Source organism: Carassius carassius, chromosome 32, assembly GCF_963082965.1.
Source record: "Carassius carassius chromosome 32, fCarCar2.1, whole genome shotgun sequence".
NCBI classification, from domain to species: domain Eukaryota; kingdom Metazoa; phylum Chordata; class Actinopteri; order Cypriniformes; family Cyprinidae; genus Carassius; species Carassius carassius.
The window spans coordinates 12,150,117-12,170,472 of record NC_081786.1 but is presented as its reverse complement, the minus strand read 5'-3'; the positions used below and the strand labels follow the sequence as shown (position 1 = coordinate 12,170,472).

The 20,356-nt window shown below is 37.2% G+C and overlaps 4 protein-coding genes across 6 annotated transcripts; 2 read left to right on the top strand and 2 right to left on the bottom strand.

Moving 5' to 3' along the window:
• Positions 1–27: 27 nt before the first annotated feature.
• On the bottom strand, positions 28–6,705 carry selenon (selenoprotein N). Its single transcript, XM_059520303.1, has 12 exons — positions 6,309–6,705; positions 5,112–5,229; positions 4,798–4,928; positions 4,350–4,562; positions 4,001–4,125; positions 3,669–3,806; positions 3,148–3,229; positions 2,778–2,966; positions 2,276–2,381; positions 1,970–2,082; positions 1,767–1,868; positions 28–1,678 (listed from the first exon to the last, which is right to left on the bottom strand). Exons 1-12 carry the CDS (start codon positions 6,498–6,500, stop codon positions 1,508–1,510), a joined length of 1,680 nt encoding a protein of 559 aa, XP_059376286.1. The 5' UTR covers positions 6,501–6,705; the 3' UTR covers positions 28–1,507.
• Positions 6,706–7,659: 954 nt separating this feature from the next.
• On the bottom strand, positions 7,660–10,453 carry znf593 (zinc finger protein 593). Its single transcript, XM_059520302.1, has 4 exons — positions 10,334–10,453; positions 9,547–9,749; positions 9,363–9,425; positions 7,660–8,043 (listed from the first exon to the last, which is right to left on the bottom strand). The coding sequence occupies exons 2-4, from the start codon at positions 9,744–9,746 to the stop codon at positions 7,917–7,919; spliced, it is 390 nt and encodes a 129-aa protein (XP_059376285.1). The 5' UTR covers positions 9,747–9,749; positions 10,334–10,453; the 3' UTR covers positions 7,660–7,916.
• morn2 (MORN repeat containing 2) lies at positions 10,329–12,250 on the top strand. Its single transcript, XM_059520301.1, has 6 exons — positions 10,329–10,467; positions 10,508–10,612; positions 10,732–10,782; positions 10,884–10,990; positions 11,443–11,579; positions 11,686–12,250. The coding sequence occupies exons 2-6, from the start codon at positions 10,606–10,608 to the stop codon at positions 11,786–11,788; spliced, it is 405 nt and encodes a 134-aa protein (XP_059376284.1). The 5' UTR covers positions 10,329–10,467; positions 10,508–10,605; the 3' UTR covers positions 11,789–12,250.
• A 97-nt stretch (positions 12,251–12,347) lies between these two features.
• Positions 12,348–18,847, top strand: arhgef33 (Rho guanine nucleotide exchange factor (GEF) 33). 3 transcript variants are annotated; one of them, XM_059520299.1, is made up of 15 exons: positions 12,348–12,972; positions 13,202–13,230; positions 13,599–13,763; positions 14,384–14,481; positions 14,868–14,974; positions 15,080–15,169; positions 15,290–15,416; positions 15,699–15,831; positions 15,921–16,022; positions 16,340–16,432; positions 16,565–16,776; positions 16,847–16,912; positions 17,269–17,875; positions 18,093–18,229; positions 18,319–18,847. In XM_059520299.1, exons 1-15 carry the CDS (start codon positions 12,951–12,953, stop codon positions 18,434–18,436), a joined length of 2,106 nt encoding a protein of 701 aa, XP_059376282.1. In that variant the 5' UTR covers positions 12,348–12,950; the 3' UTR covers positions 18,437–18,847. The 3 variants fall into 3 exon arrangements, with proteins under 3 accessions (XP_059376282.1, XP_059376280.1, XP_059376283.1); XM_059520297.1 differs by having other exon boundaries at positions 13,196–13,230; XM_059520300.1 differs by lacking the exon at positions 16,847–16,912 and having other exon boundaries at positions 13,196–13,230.
• Positions 18,848–20,356: the final 1,509 nt, after the last annotated feature.

Sequence of the window (20,356 nt, the reverse complement as noted above, 5' to 3'; positions counted from 1 at the left end):
TAAAACATCAGATTAACAACAACAAAGTTTTATTTATATGTAAAAAATCACATTGTATTTATTTGACGCCAGTAGAGAATTGCATTACACAAAACTGCAGTTATAAGGATGGTATTTCATGCACTACCATTCAAAAGTTTGGGGTCAGAAAAATACTAATTTTTATTCAGCAAGGACACATTAAATTGATCATAAGTGACAGTAAAGACATTTCTAACTTTACAAAAGATTTCTATTGAATATTCTAGTCATCTATTTCACCCATTTAAAATTTATCACGGTGTCTACAACTATTTTCAACATTGATATGGACGTTTTTGAACAGCAAATCAGCATATTAGAATGATTTCTGTACGATCATGTGACACTGAGATATTTTCAATTGTAGAAATATTTTAGAATACTTTTGTATTTTAGATCAAATTAATTGTCAGGATAAGTGACTCATTTTAAAAATATTTAAACAAATCTTACAGATCCCAAACTTTTGAACAGTAGTGCAAAAGTTATTTGCTGAAAAGATTAACTACCTATTGCACCATTTAAAGACAATGAACACCATGCCAGCTTACATTTTAAATCTAGTATTCTGTCATGTTTCTACTCTGGTCTTCAGCTTAAATGTGGTAGAAAGAATCAGAAGTGAGTGGATGTGAGCTTTTTGCATTGTATTTAATTTATAAAAGACAAAAATGTGATGTTCCTAACTGTCTATTACGTACCTCCACCCTTAGACAAAAGTGGATTTCAGGCGTGATTTATTAAAGGCCCATGGCAGCTTTCCTGCAGCTGTGTGGTTGAGCTGTAATCCAAAGCTTCACTTTGTGTGTGTCTTAGCATAGTACCAGTATTCTGTTCAGACACAGAAAAGCAGACGTTGCTTCCACAGAATTAAACAACAACATCAGGTCTGCTCTCACCCTGATTGGGCTTTCAGACCAGACCATCACAAACTGCCTAATCGAGGAAGCAACAGCGAGCAAAGTTCTGTGTCCTACAGGAATATCTGGAATAACAAACAAAAATGATGCAGCAAAAACATATGTGGCTTTTTATGTATGAAACAAAGTATAAAAGTGGTTTTATCAGGTCAGTATACAACACATAATGCTGTTTCAGTTCATTAGTCTGAACAATGGATCAGACTAATGACATTCGTCACTCAGGAAGTGTAAGGTTTGCACAAAATTAACAAATTTTCTATATAAAAATATGATTTAATTGAGATTTTGTTATTGTGTGCAGTTAAACACCCTTTATGGTTCACTGTGTGACATACCACACTCTTGTTATAACGATGTTATATTGTACACTTTTACATGGAATGTGTCACTCTTAAGATGTGGCCACCAGCTGCCTTCTCAATTAAGAAATTGTGTCAGCTCCTCCACATTCCGTTCCTAAAATCAGACACGGGGGAGCAGAGCTGATATCAGTGCTTCCTTTCTTTCTCCCTCATATACTCCTCTCATTTGTCTCTAATCTGCACCAATGGAGAGAAACCGTTTTATGATTCCAGGTAAGGTCTGGCCTTTTCGAGTCCTTCCTGTAGGAAGCGAATGTATGTGGACGTTGAAGGATCCTCAAAACCTGCTGAGAAACTGATAGCAGGCCCCTCTTCTTCTTCTGGTTTCATGGATGTCTGGTCCAGGAAATTATTAGCATTGATGTGATGGATCTGGAGAAGTTAGAGTGATATTCATTGAAACAAGCAGTTGGCTGACCCAGACTGACCCGGCTGGTTGGGAAAACTAAAGAAGACTCACCACAGTGCCATTGGGCAGCGCCACCATCATCTCCACTGGAAAAGTATACTCTTCCAAATGTAAACGGGCCTTTTTACTCAAGTCCAGATTTTTCTGATCACCCTAAATTAGGTCAAACAAGGTTAACCACTTAATTAGTCTAAATAAGGATAACTTCATTTAATTAAACAACATGTGACCACTAAATGACCCAAACTTCCCACCTGCAGATCCTCCAGCTCTTTGACTAGAGACCAGCTACTGATGAAGCTCTGGTTGAGCAAGGTCAAAACGGGCGAACTCTCGAGCACTGTCTCTCGAAGAGTCCGCCCTGAACCTAGCGCAGATAAGGAGGAAGAGAAGTGCACAGAACGCAAATTAGAGAAACATCTAAAGTAGCTGAAAGAACCAGAGTTCTAGCTATAACACTGTCAGCAGATATCAAGATAAAGAAATACAGACCTCTGTGGCCAAACTTGACTGCTCCAGTAGTTCATATTCTTTGTTATTCCCATTTTTGGGTGTTTTACCTCAGCATGACTGGTCATCCAGGGCGCCCCAGAGCAGGATGGAGTGAACCAGCTTCTTCTCTGCATCAGCTCTGCTAAAGGCCTCACTGAATGGTAAATACGGTACCTTCCAAAAAGAAAACCAACTGATGAGATTGATAAATGACAACATTGCAAACATTTCTATTTATCTGTAAAACAACTACTCAACCAACATCACCAAAAAATGTATATCTTGAAAGAACATCTGTTCACCCTGTTGAAAAATCCAGCATATGCTGTTTAGGTGTGTTATGAAGCATGGCTGCTGGTTTGAGCTGGTTTAAACTGGTCCTAAGCAGGAGCTAGTTTCTTAGGACAAGCACATGACCAGCTTAACCCAGCAGCCATGCTTTAAAACATACCTAACCAGCATATTTAACAGGGCAGTGTTGCTGCAGACTCTTAACAACATATTTCAAGATGTTTAAGTATGAATCTGTGATACAGAAAAGGTACGTTGATTGATAGTCAGGGGACTCACCTTTTTAAATGGGTACATTGTGACCTCCAGATGTCTGGATGCTTCTTCTCTGCTCAGCTCTGCACTCCAGACAATCTCCTCAAAGACAAACTGAATGGGCTCTCCTCCCTCCCCTCGGCTGTCAATCATGTTCCCCTGCTCGTCATAGATCACTGAGGGAGTGGAGGGACCTTCTGCCCTCAGCTCCATCTGTAAACATATACAGCCCATTTACTTTGTGTATTTCAGGTAAGAATACAATGCATGGCTTTGACTTATCAAAAAGCTGACTAAAAAGCATACAGCAAAATGTCAGGAGAAGCACTTTTGTATTATGCATACCACAAATCAAAACCCTCAGACGATGTTCTGCATAAACATGAGCACAAACCTGAGGCAGGTATCCAATATCCACCTCCATGTTGCTGCTCTCACTGGCCCCATAAAGCCACTCCATGTCCACATTCAGAGACCTGCCACATGAAACACTCAGTCAGCTAGGGCTGCAGAATAATGGTTAAACAGAGCAAATTATTTTGCACAAAAGGTTAACTGCAATTATTAAAATCACAAATATTGATTCCTTTGATTCCACAAGAATTGATTGTCAATTTCCTTTTACATTTAATCTGAATAGTTATTGCACTTTTACAAATGAAAATGAATGTCAAGTCATATTATATTTGTCACATTATTTAACACGGTCTCTACATTATTAAGAACTAAAACAGTTAAATGATGCCAATGTTTTTCTATCAATATGGATGGATGTGGAACCAGAGGGCAAATATTGCAGGCAATTATACTAAAATAGTCTCGAGAAATAGAAATCATGATCACGATTAATTACGCAGCCCTACATTCAGCACCTTAAAAGTGTTTGTACTTAGGAATAGTGGAGGGAAGACTGACTTGTCATTTGGGACGTAGAGGTGAAACTCTCGGACATGAGAAGCATCTTTAGAGAGGATGATGTTACCAGCAAACTGCCCAGGAGTGAACCAGAATGGAAAGCCTGGAACATCATTTAGCTGGAACTCAGCATGGATTCTGTAATTAGTGACACAATAAGATAAGATTCAGTTGGAGGCTCAAAATTAAAATAAAGTTCAAACTGAAGTTACAATCAGATATTCTTTAAGTGACATACAAAGTAAACTTCTACTTGATTTTAAGAAAATCTAATTTATTCTGGATGACAAAAACTTTATTCAAACATGACAGTATGTTTTATTTTAACTCACCTGAAAACAATGTCATAATAAAAATCACTAGCAGCTCGAATACAAGCCACAGCTCCCTGTGGAGCGAAGCGGGATTTCACAAAAGGCCGTGGGTGGAACATACTCAGCAGAGAGTGGATCAGTACCTGCAGGGAAATGAAATAATCACATCATCTATGCACCAACTAAACAGAAATGAAATTAGTCTCCTCAAATCAAACAGCTCTTGACAACCTCTGATTACTCATTTTTTAATAATGTGGTTAAACCAAAGTAATATTAAATGAAAAAGTTTTTGTTGATGTGATTCAGCTCAAGCATCGAAAATAATTTGAACTCATTTTTAAAAAATTAAAAGGTATATTTGTACCTCTTTGCCTCGTGGTGTGGGAGGATGATAGCGGTTGTTGGGAAGGTAGCCGGTGAAGATGTTCAGTTCGCTGGGAATGATCCACCAAGTGTCACCTAGGGCCGATTTACCACTGGGTGGCAGGAAGATCTTGAACTGACTGGCATAAAACGTGGATGAAGGAACAGCTGGACGTTTCCAAGATCTCAGCCCACTAAGAGAGCTGTGTGAAACCTGATGAGAAAGACACTGCTCTCAATTTAACTTATAAGCATTTTGGGTATGTAACTTGTAACAATCCACATTCTATAATTTGTAAAATTATTTTAAGCTTAGAACTTCATGTACATTTTATTTCTTTATTATTGGTATTTTTATTTTTTGTAAAATATTTTTTTATTCATCACCCTGTGTTTATAACCTTGTTAGCAGTTCAGATTAATTTATTCATTGTTAATGTTTAAATTACCCCTAGAAAGCCATCTTTGCTCTTAGTCATGCTTTCCAGTAGTAACTGCTGCATTTTAGCATGCAGGGTCAGCGTCTCTCCATTCGGGTCATGTGGTATCTCCTCTTCAAACTCTGGGGGAGGTGCCACACCTTCAGACAACAGAGATGGACATCAGGCATTGCAACAATGCTTTAAAACTCTCAGCAGGAATTCTGTTTTTTACAGTGATTGAGAATATAGCATTGAAGCATCTTAACTCTGCTTCGATAGACAATATCTACTTGTGAAAAGACGTTAATGCTCTGCAAGTGCACAGACACCAAAAATAATACCTGTGAGTTTTTCTGCAATAGGTTTGAATTCCTCTGGACTGAGATAAAGGTCATGATCGATATCCAGGGATGAGAAGAAAAAGAGTCCGTCTGCTCCCAGCGCCTTCAATCCTGCCTCCTGCAACAGAAAATAAATCATCTGTTATCAGGTTGCTCCAGTGATGGAAAAACACAATCATCTTGCAATAAGTTCTTTTGAACAGTCTGTTACAAAGAACTGGTTCAACAAACAATTCAGCAATATTTTTACCACAGGATGTATTTGTTCCCTGACATTGTGGCATTTTATTTAATATTAAAAATGTCAAGGACCACATAATAACAAATACATCATGAGTTAAAGTAACTGTCTTAATAAAATGCTTTTTATATGTCTTTGTGTTTTTTAAATAAATACATTTAATTTGTATGGCTTAATGAAATATTATTTTACTTACTTTCATAAAAACTACAAGATTTTAGTACTTTTAATTTTTACAATTTCTGCTATTCGGCTTATCAAAAATAATTTGCTTTAATAATTCTTTTTCTTCTCGGTTCACGAATCAAACATGTTCGGAAGAGTCGATTCTAGGTTCAAAGTGGCTTGCTGACTTCAGAACTACTCTGATTCAGTCCAATTCATGAACGAATCATTCAGATAGGTTCTGTGAACCAATTCATCGAAAAGATTCGACTCAAAAGAACGAGTTGTACTCTAGAAAGGAAAGGAGAATACTTGCCCCAAGGCAACGCGACACAATGAAGTCTACTGTTTCTATTTTTAACTAAATCCCTGACATACTTTTTATGTCGTGTCTGGGTCTATTATCGGTCTGAGTTGGAGGGCAGTCTGGAGAATCTGGTTAATATAGGAAGCGACACAGAAGTAACACAAATATATGAGAAAGAGGGGGGTTGCTGTTCTAACAGTCTTGCCCAGCGGTGGCAATTATCCAACCCTAATAAAACAGCGGGCAGCTGGAACACCAGATGTAAGTTTACTGTTCACACATAGCAAAAGAAAACGTGGCAAAGATAGTTAAAATGTATCTTAAAAGAGCAATGTTTAAAACTGAATGAACATATTGCATTTTAACCAACTGCAAGGACTACATGTGGCTTGAACAGCTGCAGGATCTCTCATGGCTCTGAGAAGCATCCCTCTTTCACGGGTCAAACTGCAATGAAATTCTGACCAAACTGGTGTTAACTTACATGTCGTTTCACAAGCTGGGTGTCCTGGTAATATTTAATGCAAAAGCCGAAGAAAGGAACAGCAGCGATTAGAAATAAACTGGAGAGTTGCTTGAAACGTGAGCGGGCGCGTCTGCTGGATGGAGTCGCGCGATCTTCACCATGATCATCCTTTGGCTCTCCGGCAGGAGCTTTATCCACGTCTGCGGCCATCCTCTAATAAACGTCTCTATCTGCTTTGTAAATCACTACTGGGCCACAAAAATAGCCCAGGGTGATATAAAAACTCTTAAGGGAAGTCACTCTGTAGTCACGGGCTCGTCTCCGTTATTGGGTGAGCCGTTACATCGTAGCAACACAAGAGGAAATCACTCCTGCTTCTCCTGCTTGTGGATCACGTCCGTCGCTCTTAAAGGGCCAGTGCGCACATTCACGACGTTGTACTCGATGGGTGTTTGTTCAAATCTAGTGAGCTGCCTATCTAGGCAACATTCGGAACGTGACCAAAAGTTGGCCAAAATGCTGTCTAGCAAGGCAGCCAAGTAGGTTTTGAAACGGCTTATAATGTACGACCGTAATTACACGTTTCGGGGCCAAAGAATGTACTGGATCTGTCTTTTTGTCCTTCGTGCTAATAGTTAAATATGTGTTATGTCCACGAAAAGGACATTTCAACCACACGCAAACAAGGCGTGTATACTTGATGTACAATTATTTCTGTTAATATTAACTGAGAACGGAATAATTAAGTAAAAAATATTATTAAAGATTAGGAAACTATGAATAAAGGACCAGGAAAAGGATCTATAAATTACAACTGTTGTGATTCCAAGCATAAAACCATAATTGAGGGTCCCACACTCTTTACTCAATACATTTTCATGATTTTCCCATTACATATTACTGGATTAAGTTTTATGCTTTCATTTCATTGACAGTTTACTAGCATTGACTTAATTTTAGAATTTACACATACACGTCATTGTTCCAGAAGTGCACATGAAAAAAAAAAAAGGTTACAATACGTTGAACATTAAAGAGACCTTTCTACTGATTCAAAAAACACCAGAAGATGCCCAGGGTCCCTGATCACCTGCATGAACATGCCATGGTCCTGTTGCAGGGAGGCATGAGGACTTCAGATGTGGCCAGAGCAATTAAGTGTAATGTCCATAATGTAAGAGGCCTACAGCAGTGCTACAAGAAGGACAGCTTATCTTGTAAAACCATGTGTAACCATGTATCCACGCGACATGTTCAAATTTTAAGTTTCTTGGTGGAAGTGTGCGGTAACAACTTACAGCAAGAGCTTTCAAATCTGGTACAGTCCACAAGGATGAGATATATTGTAGTACTTAAAAGCAGCTGGTGGTTATACAGAATATTCAAAGTGACTTTTATTGTTGAAAGCAAACTTTACTAATTTAATTTCACAACAAGAATGAAACTGTAGCCACCTGTTTCAGGACTTCTCCAAAATCAAACAAGTCTGAATTTACAGAGAATTGTCTATGAACATTCATCAAAATAATATCAACTCATTTTATATTTTCAAGAGTATATATTTTTTCAAGAGTATATTTTTTCAGAAAATCAAGAGTCTACAGAAAGAGAGGCCAAAGTTCTCTTTCAGTCCATATCTTCCTCGACCTGCTGTGTGTGAACCTCTACAGTTTTGGGTGGGATGTAGGAGCCCATTCCTGCTGCCCGCTCTGCCTCGGCCTGTGTATATGGCTCTTCCCTCAGCTGCTTCAATCTTAAATAAAAAAAAAAGCTTTTACAATGACAATCATTTTAAATACACATGGAAAACCCAGACCTATTTTTTTTTTTTTTTTTTTTTTGCATATATGCAGGTAATGTTTTTTATTTTATGCAAAAGCTTTGGCACCCCTCTGAGGCTGGATAATACTTTGTTCTTTCTTTATAAGAAAAGATCGTAGTGATATTCCATTCACTTTCTAGAGAAAGTAGCATAATGTGATTTTTTTCAGACATAAATTCTTAGTGTAGCAGTATTGAGTTGTATGGAATGACAACATGAATGTAAAAAAAGGGCTGTGCAAAAGTAAATTGTGTTGATTTAATACCTGTAGTCTCTAATAACACATTAATTACAACATGATATTGATTTGATTAGCTCAGTGAACCTTAACACTGCAAACTCACGTGCAAACAATCATGAAAAATTATGTTTAAGGCAGCTAATTGCTAGCTTTGCTTTTCTCCACTTAAAATAAACAACATGGGAACCTCTAATGACCTGAAAACTAGGATAATTCATAAATTTGAATTAGAATTATAAAAAAATAATATCAAAGGTTTAAGGTCTCTGCCTCCACAGTCAGAAATATAGTTCAAAAATGAAAGGTGACAGGAACGGCACTGGAAACCTTGTCAAGAGTTGATGGTTGCTGATTCCATCCAGTATCAGCAGATTCTCAAGAATCAGCCAAGAGGTTGAAGTTATGCCTGGGTTATTTATTTCAGCAGGACAATGACTCAAAGCATTGTTCCAAATCTACCAAGGAGTTCATGCACAGACTCAGATGCAATGTTCTAGAATGGCCATCCAAGAACCCAGACTTGAACATCATCGAAAATCTATGGAAGGATTTGAAGCTGTCTGTTCTTGCTCAGCAGCCATCAGACCGGACTGAACTAGTGATATTTTGCAAGAAAGAATGGTTCAAAATACCTGCAGCCAGAATTCAGGGTCTTATCAATGGCTGTAAGAAGTGTCTACAGGCTGTTGTCTCAGCAAAAGGTGGCTCTACTAAATATTGATGCCATTATTTCTTTGGGGTGCCCAAATTTTTGCACCTATGTGTTTTTGGTATGATTCACATTGCATTGTTGATTCAAATTTTTTTATTTCAGAACTGAAAAGTTATTGTCTCCATAAGGTATAAAATATATCCAAATGAAGTTGCTGCTTTGAAAGCCCAGCAGATTATAAACTAAAATTCTGATAATTATCAGGGATCCCCAAACTTTTGCATAAACTGTATGATCCAAAGATTAAGATTAACATTAAGAGAAAAAAGAAAATGATTTTAAAATGTTCCGACTCACCTTTTTTTATGAGGTTTTGACTTGAAATGCTCCTTCAGGGTTTTCAAATTGACAAAATATCTCCTTTAGGAAAGGAAGAAAAAAATTCAAATGAAAAGCTGTATATTCTAAAAAGCTGATATACAAAATGCAAGCAGTTTAAAAAAAATGTGTCATGTTATTGGGGTGGTGAGGTGTGACTTACGCGCAGTGCAGACAATAATGCTGAGCACATCCTGTAACATCATAATCTACATCTTGCTTTAGTAATTTGACAGCATTCACAGGGATCATGTCTGCATGGATCTGGTCAAGGTCCTTTGTCCTGCGCTTAGTCTTCCATGTCTTGGAAATGTTTTTCTTCTTGCCTTTACTGTGCTTTCCGACCTGTTTGGACTTTCCCATGATCTAAAAACAAAAGGAGAAACTAGTTTCCACAGTTTGTGGATGTATTTTGAACTTAAATATAAATTAAGGTCTTCAACTTCCCCAAAAGTCAACATGCACTAAAAGATGTAACGTTAATGACATCACAACTAAAATCTGCTGTCTGAACTTTCCCTAAATCTGTCAACAGAAAAACTGAGCTGTCAACTCCCACATTATAACATGTAAAACCAGATTCAATTAAATCTCCAGTTTAAAACCTGTGAAATGGGGTCTCTTTTAAAACGTCTGAAAGAGAAAACCAGTTACGTTACTATGAAACTGGTGGTGTGACTCAAAACGAATAGTAAACAGAGATAGATAGATAGATAGATATATATATATACATAAATAAATAACATACACATACATACACACACACACACACACACACACACACACACACACACACACACACACACACACACACACACACACACACACACACACACAACATGACGACAAAAGATGTTTAACAATAATATGCTTTCATTCTCACAGTATTACCTCTTTCAACAAGGTGTGAAGTCTGTAAAGCGTAAGTGAAAAATATGTACATTTATTACCTTACTCGTGTTAACTCACAGCTGCCTCGCCACACACGCGTTAGGAACCCACTAGAATAACTTCCGGGTCGGCAGAGTGCGCTAGATCCGTGGCGCGTTCACCAGATGGCAGTATAAGTAAAGGCCTTTATTATGTATGTCCATAGACATCTATGTGTATGTCTGTACAGGTAGCACATGACTCAAAAACAATCCGACGAAGCAGTTGTTGCGTCGTTGCTATGGAGATCCTACAGCAACTTTCCTGAATGACGTGATGTAAATACAGCATCATGTCCGGTAAATATGTTAATAACAATTATTTCTATCATTCATAATATGCATACGTTACGTTACTTGTTGAACAACTTAAACTTCCGTTTCTTTTCTATTTTTGGCTGTCCCAAAATTTGTTGCAGAGGCTACAACTCTTAAAATTTTATATATTTTTCCAAATAGAGACCAATATGGTGAGTTAGCTGCCAGCTTTAAACGTGTCTGCGAATGTTATCGTTTATTTTATTGTATTTAAGCCCATTAAACAGGTGTGTACTCGTGTGTTTGTGTTTAGAGGGCGAATGTTGTCGTACTTCAGATGGTGTGCTGCTGAGGAAAGGGTCTGGCAGACACACATCAGTTTCTGGAATTATATACACTGGAGAATGGGACAATGATAAGGTGTGTGGGATTTTTATTTTATTTAAATAATAATAACTACAATATTTAAGTAAGTAAAAACTTTAGTCACATGTGCACTAAAGCTGTCATCTGATCTCCTTTCATAGGCTCACACTGAATTATTCATGCATTTATCTCAGTTTTGTGAGTGCATTATGCAACAAATTAAATAAAAAATTTTTTAATTAAATTTATGCATTTAGCAGACTCTTTTATCCAAAGCGACTTACAGTGCATTCAGGCTATCAATTTTTACATATCATGTGTTCACAGGGAATCGAACCCCCAATCTTGAGCTTGAGAACGCAGTGCTCTACCAATTGAGCTACAGGAACACAAATGAAATGAAATGTAAATTCAGTCATGTGACAACTACCTTGGATAAATATATTACTTATCTTAATATGGTTTTAGTAATTATGTCTTTGTTGCTGGTGTTATGTGTCCTGCAGATGAATGGCAGAGGAACTCTCACACACCCTTCAGGGGCGTTTTACAGCGGCCCGTTCAGAGACAACATGTATCATGGCAAAGGAACTTATCGATTTCCTGATGGGACAGAATACACAGGAACTTTTAACAATAACAGGTGATACAGTATAATCAGTCCTGCAAACATATGCAAAACTGGAATTGGTTTTATTGTCATAAGGAAGGCTTAATTGTCTGAACATAAATGTGTTTTTTTTTTGCAGATTTGAAGGTGAAGGGGAGTTCACAGATTCACAAGGACTTATGTGGAGGGGGATGTTCCATAACAAAGCCGCACTGGGACTGAAGCTCAAAGTCAATGTGTGACTTGCACACAAACACACACCATTTAAATGCATACGGAAAAACATTTTCTGTCCTTTTTCTTTATTAGATGGCATTCAGTAAGTGCTCTATTGTTAAGTATCCAATCACTAGACCAAACTGAACTTCAAAAGATATTCTGAAGCACTGAATTTAGTGAAAATAAGTATAATTTGAGCATTTTATCAAGATTATGAAGCAAGCTTCTGAGTCAACTTTAAGTTAAAAGAATTACCACCCGTGAAACTATTGAAAGAGATCTTCGATACACAGTGATGCATTACCACAGCTAGCAGCCCTGAGGCTTTGATGAGCTCCAGTGAAATAACTTCAGTTCCAGCAGCATCCACTGAACATCAAGAACACATGTTCCCACACACTGCACTTCTGAAAGAAACACTGCTTTGTTTTAGTGCAAAGGGTGAGAGAAATGTGATTCTCTGTGTACGCTTCAGCCATTGGTGGAGCACACACAGCAGCAGAGCTCATGACTGCAGTGAAAAGTCAGGAGTTGAGATCTACCACCCTTTAGTTCACTTCTAAATCTGCTTTAAATGAAGCTGAAGCTCCAGTGTATGATTCCATTTCAAACTGATTAACTTCTTGAGGGTGTTTTATTTGTTTCATTGTTATAGCTCAATTAAATTGGGTAGGACTCAATGTTCACTTTTGAGTTTATGAAAATAATTTTGTGGGTGTTTCTGTTCATATGCCTAGTAGATCTTTTCCAGAGCCCATACAGAGTTCATTGTAAAATGGAAAATTGGTCTTAAAGGTTGAAGAGGAAATTTAATCGTCTGATTCTGAACCATAAAAATGCTAACAGACGTCTCTATCTTTCTCTCTCTCTTCCTTCATCCATCCACTTACTGTAAAACAAGGCCTCTTTTTGTCCTCGACTTCATCAGACTCACATGTTTCAAAGAGGAGGGGAAGAGATAGGTGGGACAGATGAGAGAGAGAGAAAGACAAGTGATAGACAAACAAAGTCACAGAATCAGAGAGCTCTCCTGTTATTTCTAACCATATCAAAACATAGAAGTGTGACATTTAATTGGTTTGTAAAATTAATCCGTTTGAGCAAAGAAACTCTACTAGAAAGGATCCAAACCGCAGAGGATCTGAACCGACAGTCCTGGATTTGGACCTGGAAAACCATCGGATCATGGAGAATGGCAAAATAGAGGGTAAACCATCTTTGATTTTCAATCTGCAAAAATTCTTAGATCTTCCGTAATACTTTTTTAGTTTTATGATTAATTGGTCATTAACAGTGAAGTTTACTTTAAATTAAGAGTTCAATGGATGACTTTTTGGAAACTTTTCTTTCTTTCAGGTGCATGTTTCTGTCAAATTTTGTGTGAGAAAGTCTGTATTTCTGCATGAAATTATATTTTTGTGTTTTTGCAGGTACAGGTAATGACATAGATGCCATAGACCTTCAGGTAATCTAAATTGCCCTCTCCTTACTCACTTCCAGTTTGTCATAGCTTTTTTTTCTCCTCATGATTCTGTATACTTTGTTGTGTGTGTGTTTGTTAAAAAAAGGTTTTCTGTTTTAAGTTCCCTGTATTATTGATCTCTAATTCCAATCACACACACCCTCACAGATTAATGCTGTTAGGAAAATAATAGTCATTGAGACACTAAATTGCTAATAGGAAGAGTATGACAGAACTCGGCCACATTTAGCTTAACCCTCTCTAATGCTATTGAGACTGATCTGAAGCTCCTGTCCTCCTGTTTAACCTTCAACTCTCTATCTGGGTTTGTCTCTTATTGAGTATTGGTGACCTCTGACATGTTGCTTTAGTTGCAGGCGATGTGGGTGGAGCTAAAATCGGGAGTTGGAAGTGTGGTTGAAGATTTTGCCACCCTACAGCAAACCTACAGCCGACTGGAGGAGAAAGTCTCTACCTATCAACAAGAAACTAATGAAAAGATCCTGTCTCTCAGAAACACACTTAACATATTACAGGTTCTAACAGTTATATTATGAGATATAAAATGAGTGGTTAAAAAAATATAATTTAAATAATATACACAATCATTTAATAGTTTGGGGTCAATAGGATTTAAATGATTGAAATTTCTATTCATAAAAGAATCATAAAAAATATCAAAGTTTCCACAACTGTTTTAAAAATAGATAATAATATTAAATATTTATTGACCACCAAATCAGAATGATATCTGAAGGATCATGTGACACTGGAGACTGGAGGAATGGCTGCTGAAAAATCAGCATCGCCACCACGACAATAAATTATATTTTAAAATATATTAAAATAGGGAACAGTTATTTTTAACTGCAACAATATTTCACAATATCATGGTTTTTACTGATCATAACAGACCTATTTCAAAAACAGTGAAAACATCTTATCAACCCCAAACTATTGAAAAGTATTGTATATTACTCAGAAAGTCAATTATATATATAATTTACTTTCTGAGTATATAATATATAATATTGCAGTTATCTTCTAAAATTCATGTTTTTTAAATTGTACTTCATGTATTTTTCCATGCATTGTCATTGTGAAATGTTGCTTTTATTCTGATGATATTGTTTTTTTATTGTGTATGTGTATGAAGGAGGACATGAGCACAGCTCTAACGCAGCTCTCTGAGGTTAGGAGTAACCAAAAAGACCTGCAGAGGGACCTGGACCTTATGCAGAGCACACAACACAGGTGATACACTGTGGCTACTAAACTGCTTTTTTTCTTCCTCTTTTCTGTCATTCTTTCTTTTTTTTTTCTTTTTTTTTTGGTGTAGTGTATTAAACATCAGACCCAATTTAACACACTTGGGATTCAGTCTGCACATTGATTTCTTTTCCATTCTATCTACTTGTTTTCTTTTTATTTCTTATATAAATAACATTTAAAAAACCTTGCTACGTGTACTGCCTTAGGCTAACCAAGACTTATCATGGCCCTTGCATATGATTGATCTTTTGTTTATTTTGATGGCTTCTATTGTACTCATTTGTAAGTCGCTTTAGATAAAAGCGTTTGGTAAATGACTAAATGTAAATGTAAAATCTAAATATATAAACATGTGGTATTATTGATAGGAAAGGCTCAAGGGGGGAGGGATCAGTGGATGGCCACGCCTCTCTAAACAGCCAAACAGAACTCAGTCTCATTCAGCATTACATAAGCAGCCTGTCAGCTAATCAGAGTGAGTATTACAATTTAGAGATTGTTTTGTACTAAAAACACAAGTGTGTGGAAATGATAGCATGGTAGTGTATAAGATGATAATATGTTGTGTTTTTGCGGTTAGACTCTTATCTTGAGCATGACGGTCAAAAGAAGTCTCCAGTGTGGAGGGAGAGAAAAAACAACCGAGATTTGAAAGAACAAAATAACTCAAGTGAGTGATATGCAGCAGAATAAAAGTGAAAATGGCTTCATTTTTGATTTTTCATGAAAATTTTTATGTGAAAGAACTGAAAAAGGAATGACCAGTTTTAAAATCCTGCATTTTTTTCAGCTCAGAGGCAGACTGCAGCACTGGAGCTGTTGGAGTCTGAGAGAGCGTATGTGTCGTATCTCTCACTCCTGTTAAAGGCCAACATCAGTTTTAATGGCTCGGAAAACATCAACCTCAAAGGCAAACGGTAACTATGTATCACTCTCACACTTATGTAGCATTGTCCCAATGTTAAATGTTAACTGGCCTCTACAATAGCGCAGATCAACACACAGGCAACAACAATAATTCAGTTCAGTGCTAAACAGAGACTGTGTATTGTAATAGTCTGCTGTGGAACAGACATAATATAAAGCATATTTTTTTCATGTAGATCTTAGTAATTATAGATTTTAAGGAAGAAAATGTATTGTAAAACAGTGATTTCAGGCGCATGATGCTGTTTTTTATTCTCTTTTCTAACTCTCAGGCCTTTCCCTCCCTCTCTACGCTTCTTGATTCAGCAGCATCTGGAACTCCTTCACCTCCTCCAGGAAAGAGTTCTTAAGAGCCACTGGCAAGGAATCATGGGAGATGTATTTCTAAGGCTCACAAGCAAAGAAGTAAAATACTACAGAGCGAAAATGAGCTAAACTTACCATCCTACCATAACCTAAAGTGCACAATGTAATCTCAAATGTGTGCTTTACAGAGTGATTTTCTGGATCATTACGTGTCATATCTTCGGGACCTGCCAGAATGTTTGACAGTTGTTAGTCTGTTCTCCTCTTCAAAATCAGCCAGCTTACTGGAGGTATATATACACACATTTTATATTTAATAAATGCAAGATTAAAAACTTAATTTGTTTTAATATGCTGATATTTGACGCATATAGAAAGTGTTATGCAAGATAAATGATAGAAATGGTACATTATGTTCCTATGAATTAAATTTCTATTTCATTTTCACCATATTAATAAATAATATTCATTATATCATAATAATATAATACTGAAATCATATTTTTAAATAAACCCAGATCATTTACACAAGTTTAGGTTACTTTGGATAAATTTGAGATGAATCCATATAACGGCTTTGTAATTTGTTGTATGTGTTCAAATCCAGGGTGATGTCACAGGGGATGAGACACGTCCATCTCTGCATTCTCTGCTTCTACAACCTGTCCAACGTATCCCAGAATACCATACGCTCCTCCAGGTAGTCAAACACATCAGGCATGTTTATTAGTTGTGCATGTTTGATACTTGTGATGGTATCACCTTGGTCAAGCTTTGCTACATAAAAGAAAGTGCATATATGTATCCATTTGTATGTTGCTGTGTTTTAAAGAGTCTTCTGCAGCAGACAGAGTCAGAGCATCCAGACTATTACCTGTTACTGGTGTCTGTGCAACAGCTTCGAGCTTTCATGTCCCAGTTCAGCCATCTGCTACAGCACAAACAGGAACTCCTCACACACAGTCATGCCCTGCGAGAACACACACACAATCTGTGCACACAACAGCAAGAGCGGCCCTCACACACCCGAAAAGAGCTTAGCAGGTAAGGTCCAATGAACAAATGTGTAAGTTTTTGTGTTGTACGATTTACTGGCTCTTGTTTTTAATGTCAGGTCTACAGTTAGACAGCTGTATAAAGTCGACTATGAGAAAAATTACAGCCACACCATCGCACAAAAGTGAGTGAATAGATACACCAACCAAATATATCACAAAGTGAGCTCTCTATGAATTTATGGGTGTTTCTACTTCAGGCACTATTATGTAATTTTAACCATGCCTTCATTATGTCCTTTATGGATTTATGGTCATTAAAACTTATAATATATATATTTTTTCCATGTTCCACATTTGTGGTGTTATTTCCAACACACTGACAAATTTCATACTAAATAGTCTTTTTAGGGAGTAGTGTGATTGAGATTAAGTATGAGATACACACCATCATGCAAAAGCTCTCTTCCAAAAACATTAAAAAGTGCCCAGAACTGAAGAAATACCCTTATACATTTTCTATGTCTTTTTTTATTTTAAGTGATCCCTCTCGACGTAACAAACGCTACCCTGACTATGAAACAGCACCCTATCACTACGACCCAGAAATCCCATCCCCTGTCTCCTTCCTGTCTGACTCTGACTCTCGCCACAAAGCCATCTCAGTTCCTCTGCGCAGCATTCCAGAGACAGAGGGAGCGGGATCTGTCCTCTCTGATGCTCTGGGTGCACTCTTTTCCTATGGAGCCGGTGGCTCTCGCTGCTCAAGCCCGTCTCATTCCTCAGACTCCAGCATTGATATTGCCTTTGTGCATTGTAGTCCTTCTCATAGTCCACCTCGACAGTCCCACAGTAGGGGGAGAAGCTCTGGAGGTGTGGTTTATAGGTCCAACAGAGCCTGTGTGTCACCTGACTCAGCAGATATTGTAAGACCACGCCCTCTACAGGCAGTGCAGAGAAAGAGCAAATCACTGAACGGCCTGCAGATGGACAGTATTGATAGCCACGCCTATCAGTCGAAAACTCCCGCCCACCCGAGGCTAGAGCGCCAGTCAGGTGTCAAATCAAGACTGAGACCCAGCAGTCCAAAGCACAGATATGAGACACACACTGACACAGAGGAGCAGCCACGGCTAATACATCAAAAGGTACACACTCATGCACATTTACATACACACACATATATAAACAGATTATTGGTGGTTATTATTAGCACCTTAGCAACTGTATTGCATAGGGTTGCAAAGAGGCAGAAAATTCCTTTAAATTTCCAGAAACATTGCTTTCACACACACTCACATTTAAATAAATGTATACTAAAACAATTTAGCTTTTCACTAAAAGCTCATTGTGCTTGCTCCTCAGGATCCCAGAAGCCTGGTGTGGGAGGAGCTCAAATTGAGGGGTGTGTCAGATGATTATGACCACACCCACTTGAGTGAAAACAGTAGGAAAGAAGGAAAAGGATTTAGGAACTCCTTCAAAAAGCTCTTTAAGAAAAAGTGAGTTAATAAGAGGAGACATACGGCTGCTTTGCACATACAAAATGTCCTCACATTTAAAGCTGTGATACTTTGTGTGTGTGTGTCAGGTCTAGTGGTGATGGAAAGGAGAAGACAACAGTGAAAGCTGAGTGTCAAAGCAGCGGAGAGCTGGAGTCCACCAAAGCCCCTCGCACAGCAGACATTGACAGAGGAACTGCTGTTTAAAGTGGTTCTCTGCTGGTTTTGCTTCAGGGAGTGAAGTGTTTGCTCTCTAAATATCTCTTGAATGTCCAAGGTTTCATGCATTCAGACATAAAACACTTTACATGATAAATTAATTATATTAGTAATATAATTTTGGGCAGAATTTTGAGAATCGTCGGTTTTTGCATTGTTTAAGCAAATATATACTTGCACATATAAAGTAACAGACACACTTCTCCATCTTCATCTTTTCTTCAGTTTATGCTGGGCCGCTCTGACAGGATGCATTCTATATCTGATCTAATGTATAATGTTAATTACTCATAAATAAATACATGCTGTATACGTTACAAATAAAAATTTAAATATATTTGAATGCAAATGTAAATGGCAACAATTAAAATAATAATAATAAAGCAAATCTTATTTTTAGGTAACATTTCGTTTTTGTGTATAAATGTGTGTATATATGACAAAAATAACAACACCATTCAGATGTATTTTATATTTTCACCTTGGTTTAATGTGTTAAATCTCATAAAAGAGTTTCACATTTGAAACAAAATATTGGCTTTATACAGTCTGTAAAACTCAAATTATTTTACACTATATACAAGACATATGCGTCACATCACACAAGAAAACGCTGCTGTAGTGAACATGGAGTAGTTTGACACACACTGTACTCAAAGCATCCAATAACACAAATACGAGCTTTCAGACATATAGAGTAAATGTTACTGGAGATTAGGCTCAGACACGGTTTCATTTGGGTCTTGACAAAAATCTAGAGCATAGATCATGTGACAACCCCAGGGTTTAAAATGTTGCTAGGGAGATAATTTATTTGCAGTAGGGTTTTAATGGCGTATGATCTTATGTAGTTTTTAAATGCGTGTTAGAGGTAGACACGACATGCTAAATTGGCGCATTCAGCTGAACGAAACATGACTTTGCTATTTTGACAAAAAAAAAAGAGTTCGTATTCAGATATGTGATTCGAACTGATGAAAATGCTAGAAAGCTTCACAGACGGCTACATTCTTGACGTCCCATTTTATATTTACACATACTGCATCCGTAAGACGTTATGTTATCTCTAATCTTTAGTTTTCAATGAGCCTGATAAATAGGATTTCTTTATCTGTTCAACTCTTACTATTGACATTACAGCTTGTAAGTGCACACACAGCACACAGACAAAAGCACACGAGTAAAAATGGATTTAATAATAGTGCTTGATAATGAACTAAAACATGGCACTTGGCCTTTCTGCATAAATAATGAAATAGAAAAACTCAAAAAATCACTCCATTGCCATTAAGTTGCTCAAGATGTTGCTACAGCATCGGTATTGTTGTGGTATTTTCGTGATTTCTTGGACATTGCACTATGGTAATACCATGGTATTGTTTGAAGCACCTTGAGTACCATGTAAGTACCATGGTATGTGACTAGGGTAATCATTCACACCATGATATACTGTATATGGTGTTGCCATCTGATACCACTATACCATGATACAGCCACACTAATTTTTTAATAATAAAAAAAGGAGTTAAGGATACCACTACAGTATGAATGAATTAGCATCATTCATGAATAATTATACTTTGATGGAAATATTTATATTGGCTGTAATTCATTTCATACTTCAATGCTTAATCCACTAGATGTGGTAATTAAAAATCCTTCAGGAGTTGCCGAATAATGTCATGATAACATGGCGCCCCCTAGTTTATATTTAAACAATCCAAACAAAAATTGTATTTGACAACTAATTAGCCTGGTAATACCGAACTCTGCTACTTCGTTTTGCTTTGTAGGCGCTGTAGAGTACAGAAGCGAACTGAAATTGAGCGGAAGTACAAAGTCTGACGTAGTCAGGCTAGTAACTAATAAGCAAATATCATTAAACCTTAAAAATCATTAATACGCAAA

Coding starts and splice junctions, on each gene's coding strand:
- znf593 (XM_059520302.1), bottom strand. CDS start 9,746: ATGGGAAAGTCCAAACAGGTCGGAAAGCACAGTAAAGGCAAGAAGAAA. Junction 9,426..9,546: donor CATTATTGTCTGCACTGCGC/GTAAGTCACACC, acceptor CCTTTCCTAAAG/GAGATATTTTGTCAATTTGA. Junction 8,044..9,362: donor TCAAAACCTCATAAAAAAAG/GTGAGTCGGAAC, acceptor TTTTTATTTAAG/ATTGAAGCAGCTGAGGGAAG.
- morn2 (XM_059520301.1), top strand. Junction 10,991..11,442: donor GAGAATGGGACAATGATAAG/GTGTGTGGGATT, acceptor TGTGTCCTGCAG/ATGAATGGCAGAGGAACTCT. Junction 11,580..11,685: donor GGAACTTTTAACAATAACAG/GTGATACAGTAT, acceptor TTTTTTTTGCAG/ATTTGAAGGTGAAGGGGAGT.
- arhgef33 (XM_059520297.1), top strand. CDS start 12,951: ATGGAGAATGGCAAAATAGAGG. Junction 13,764..14,383: donor ACACACTTAACATATTACAG/GTTCTAACAGTT, acceptor ATGTGTATGAAG/GAGGACATGAGCACAGCTCT. Junction 15,417..15,698: donor ATCAACCTCAAAGGCAAACG/GTAACTATGTAT, acceptor TCTAACTCTCAG/GCCTTTCCCTCCCTCTCTAC.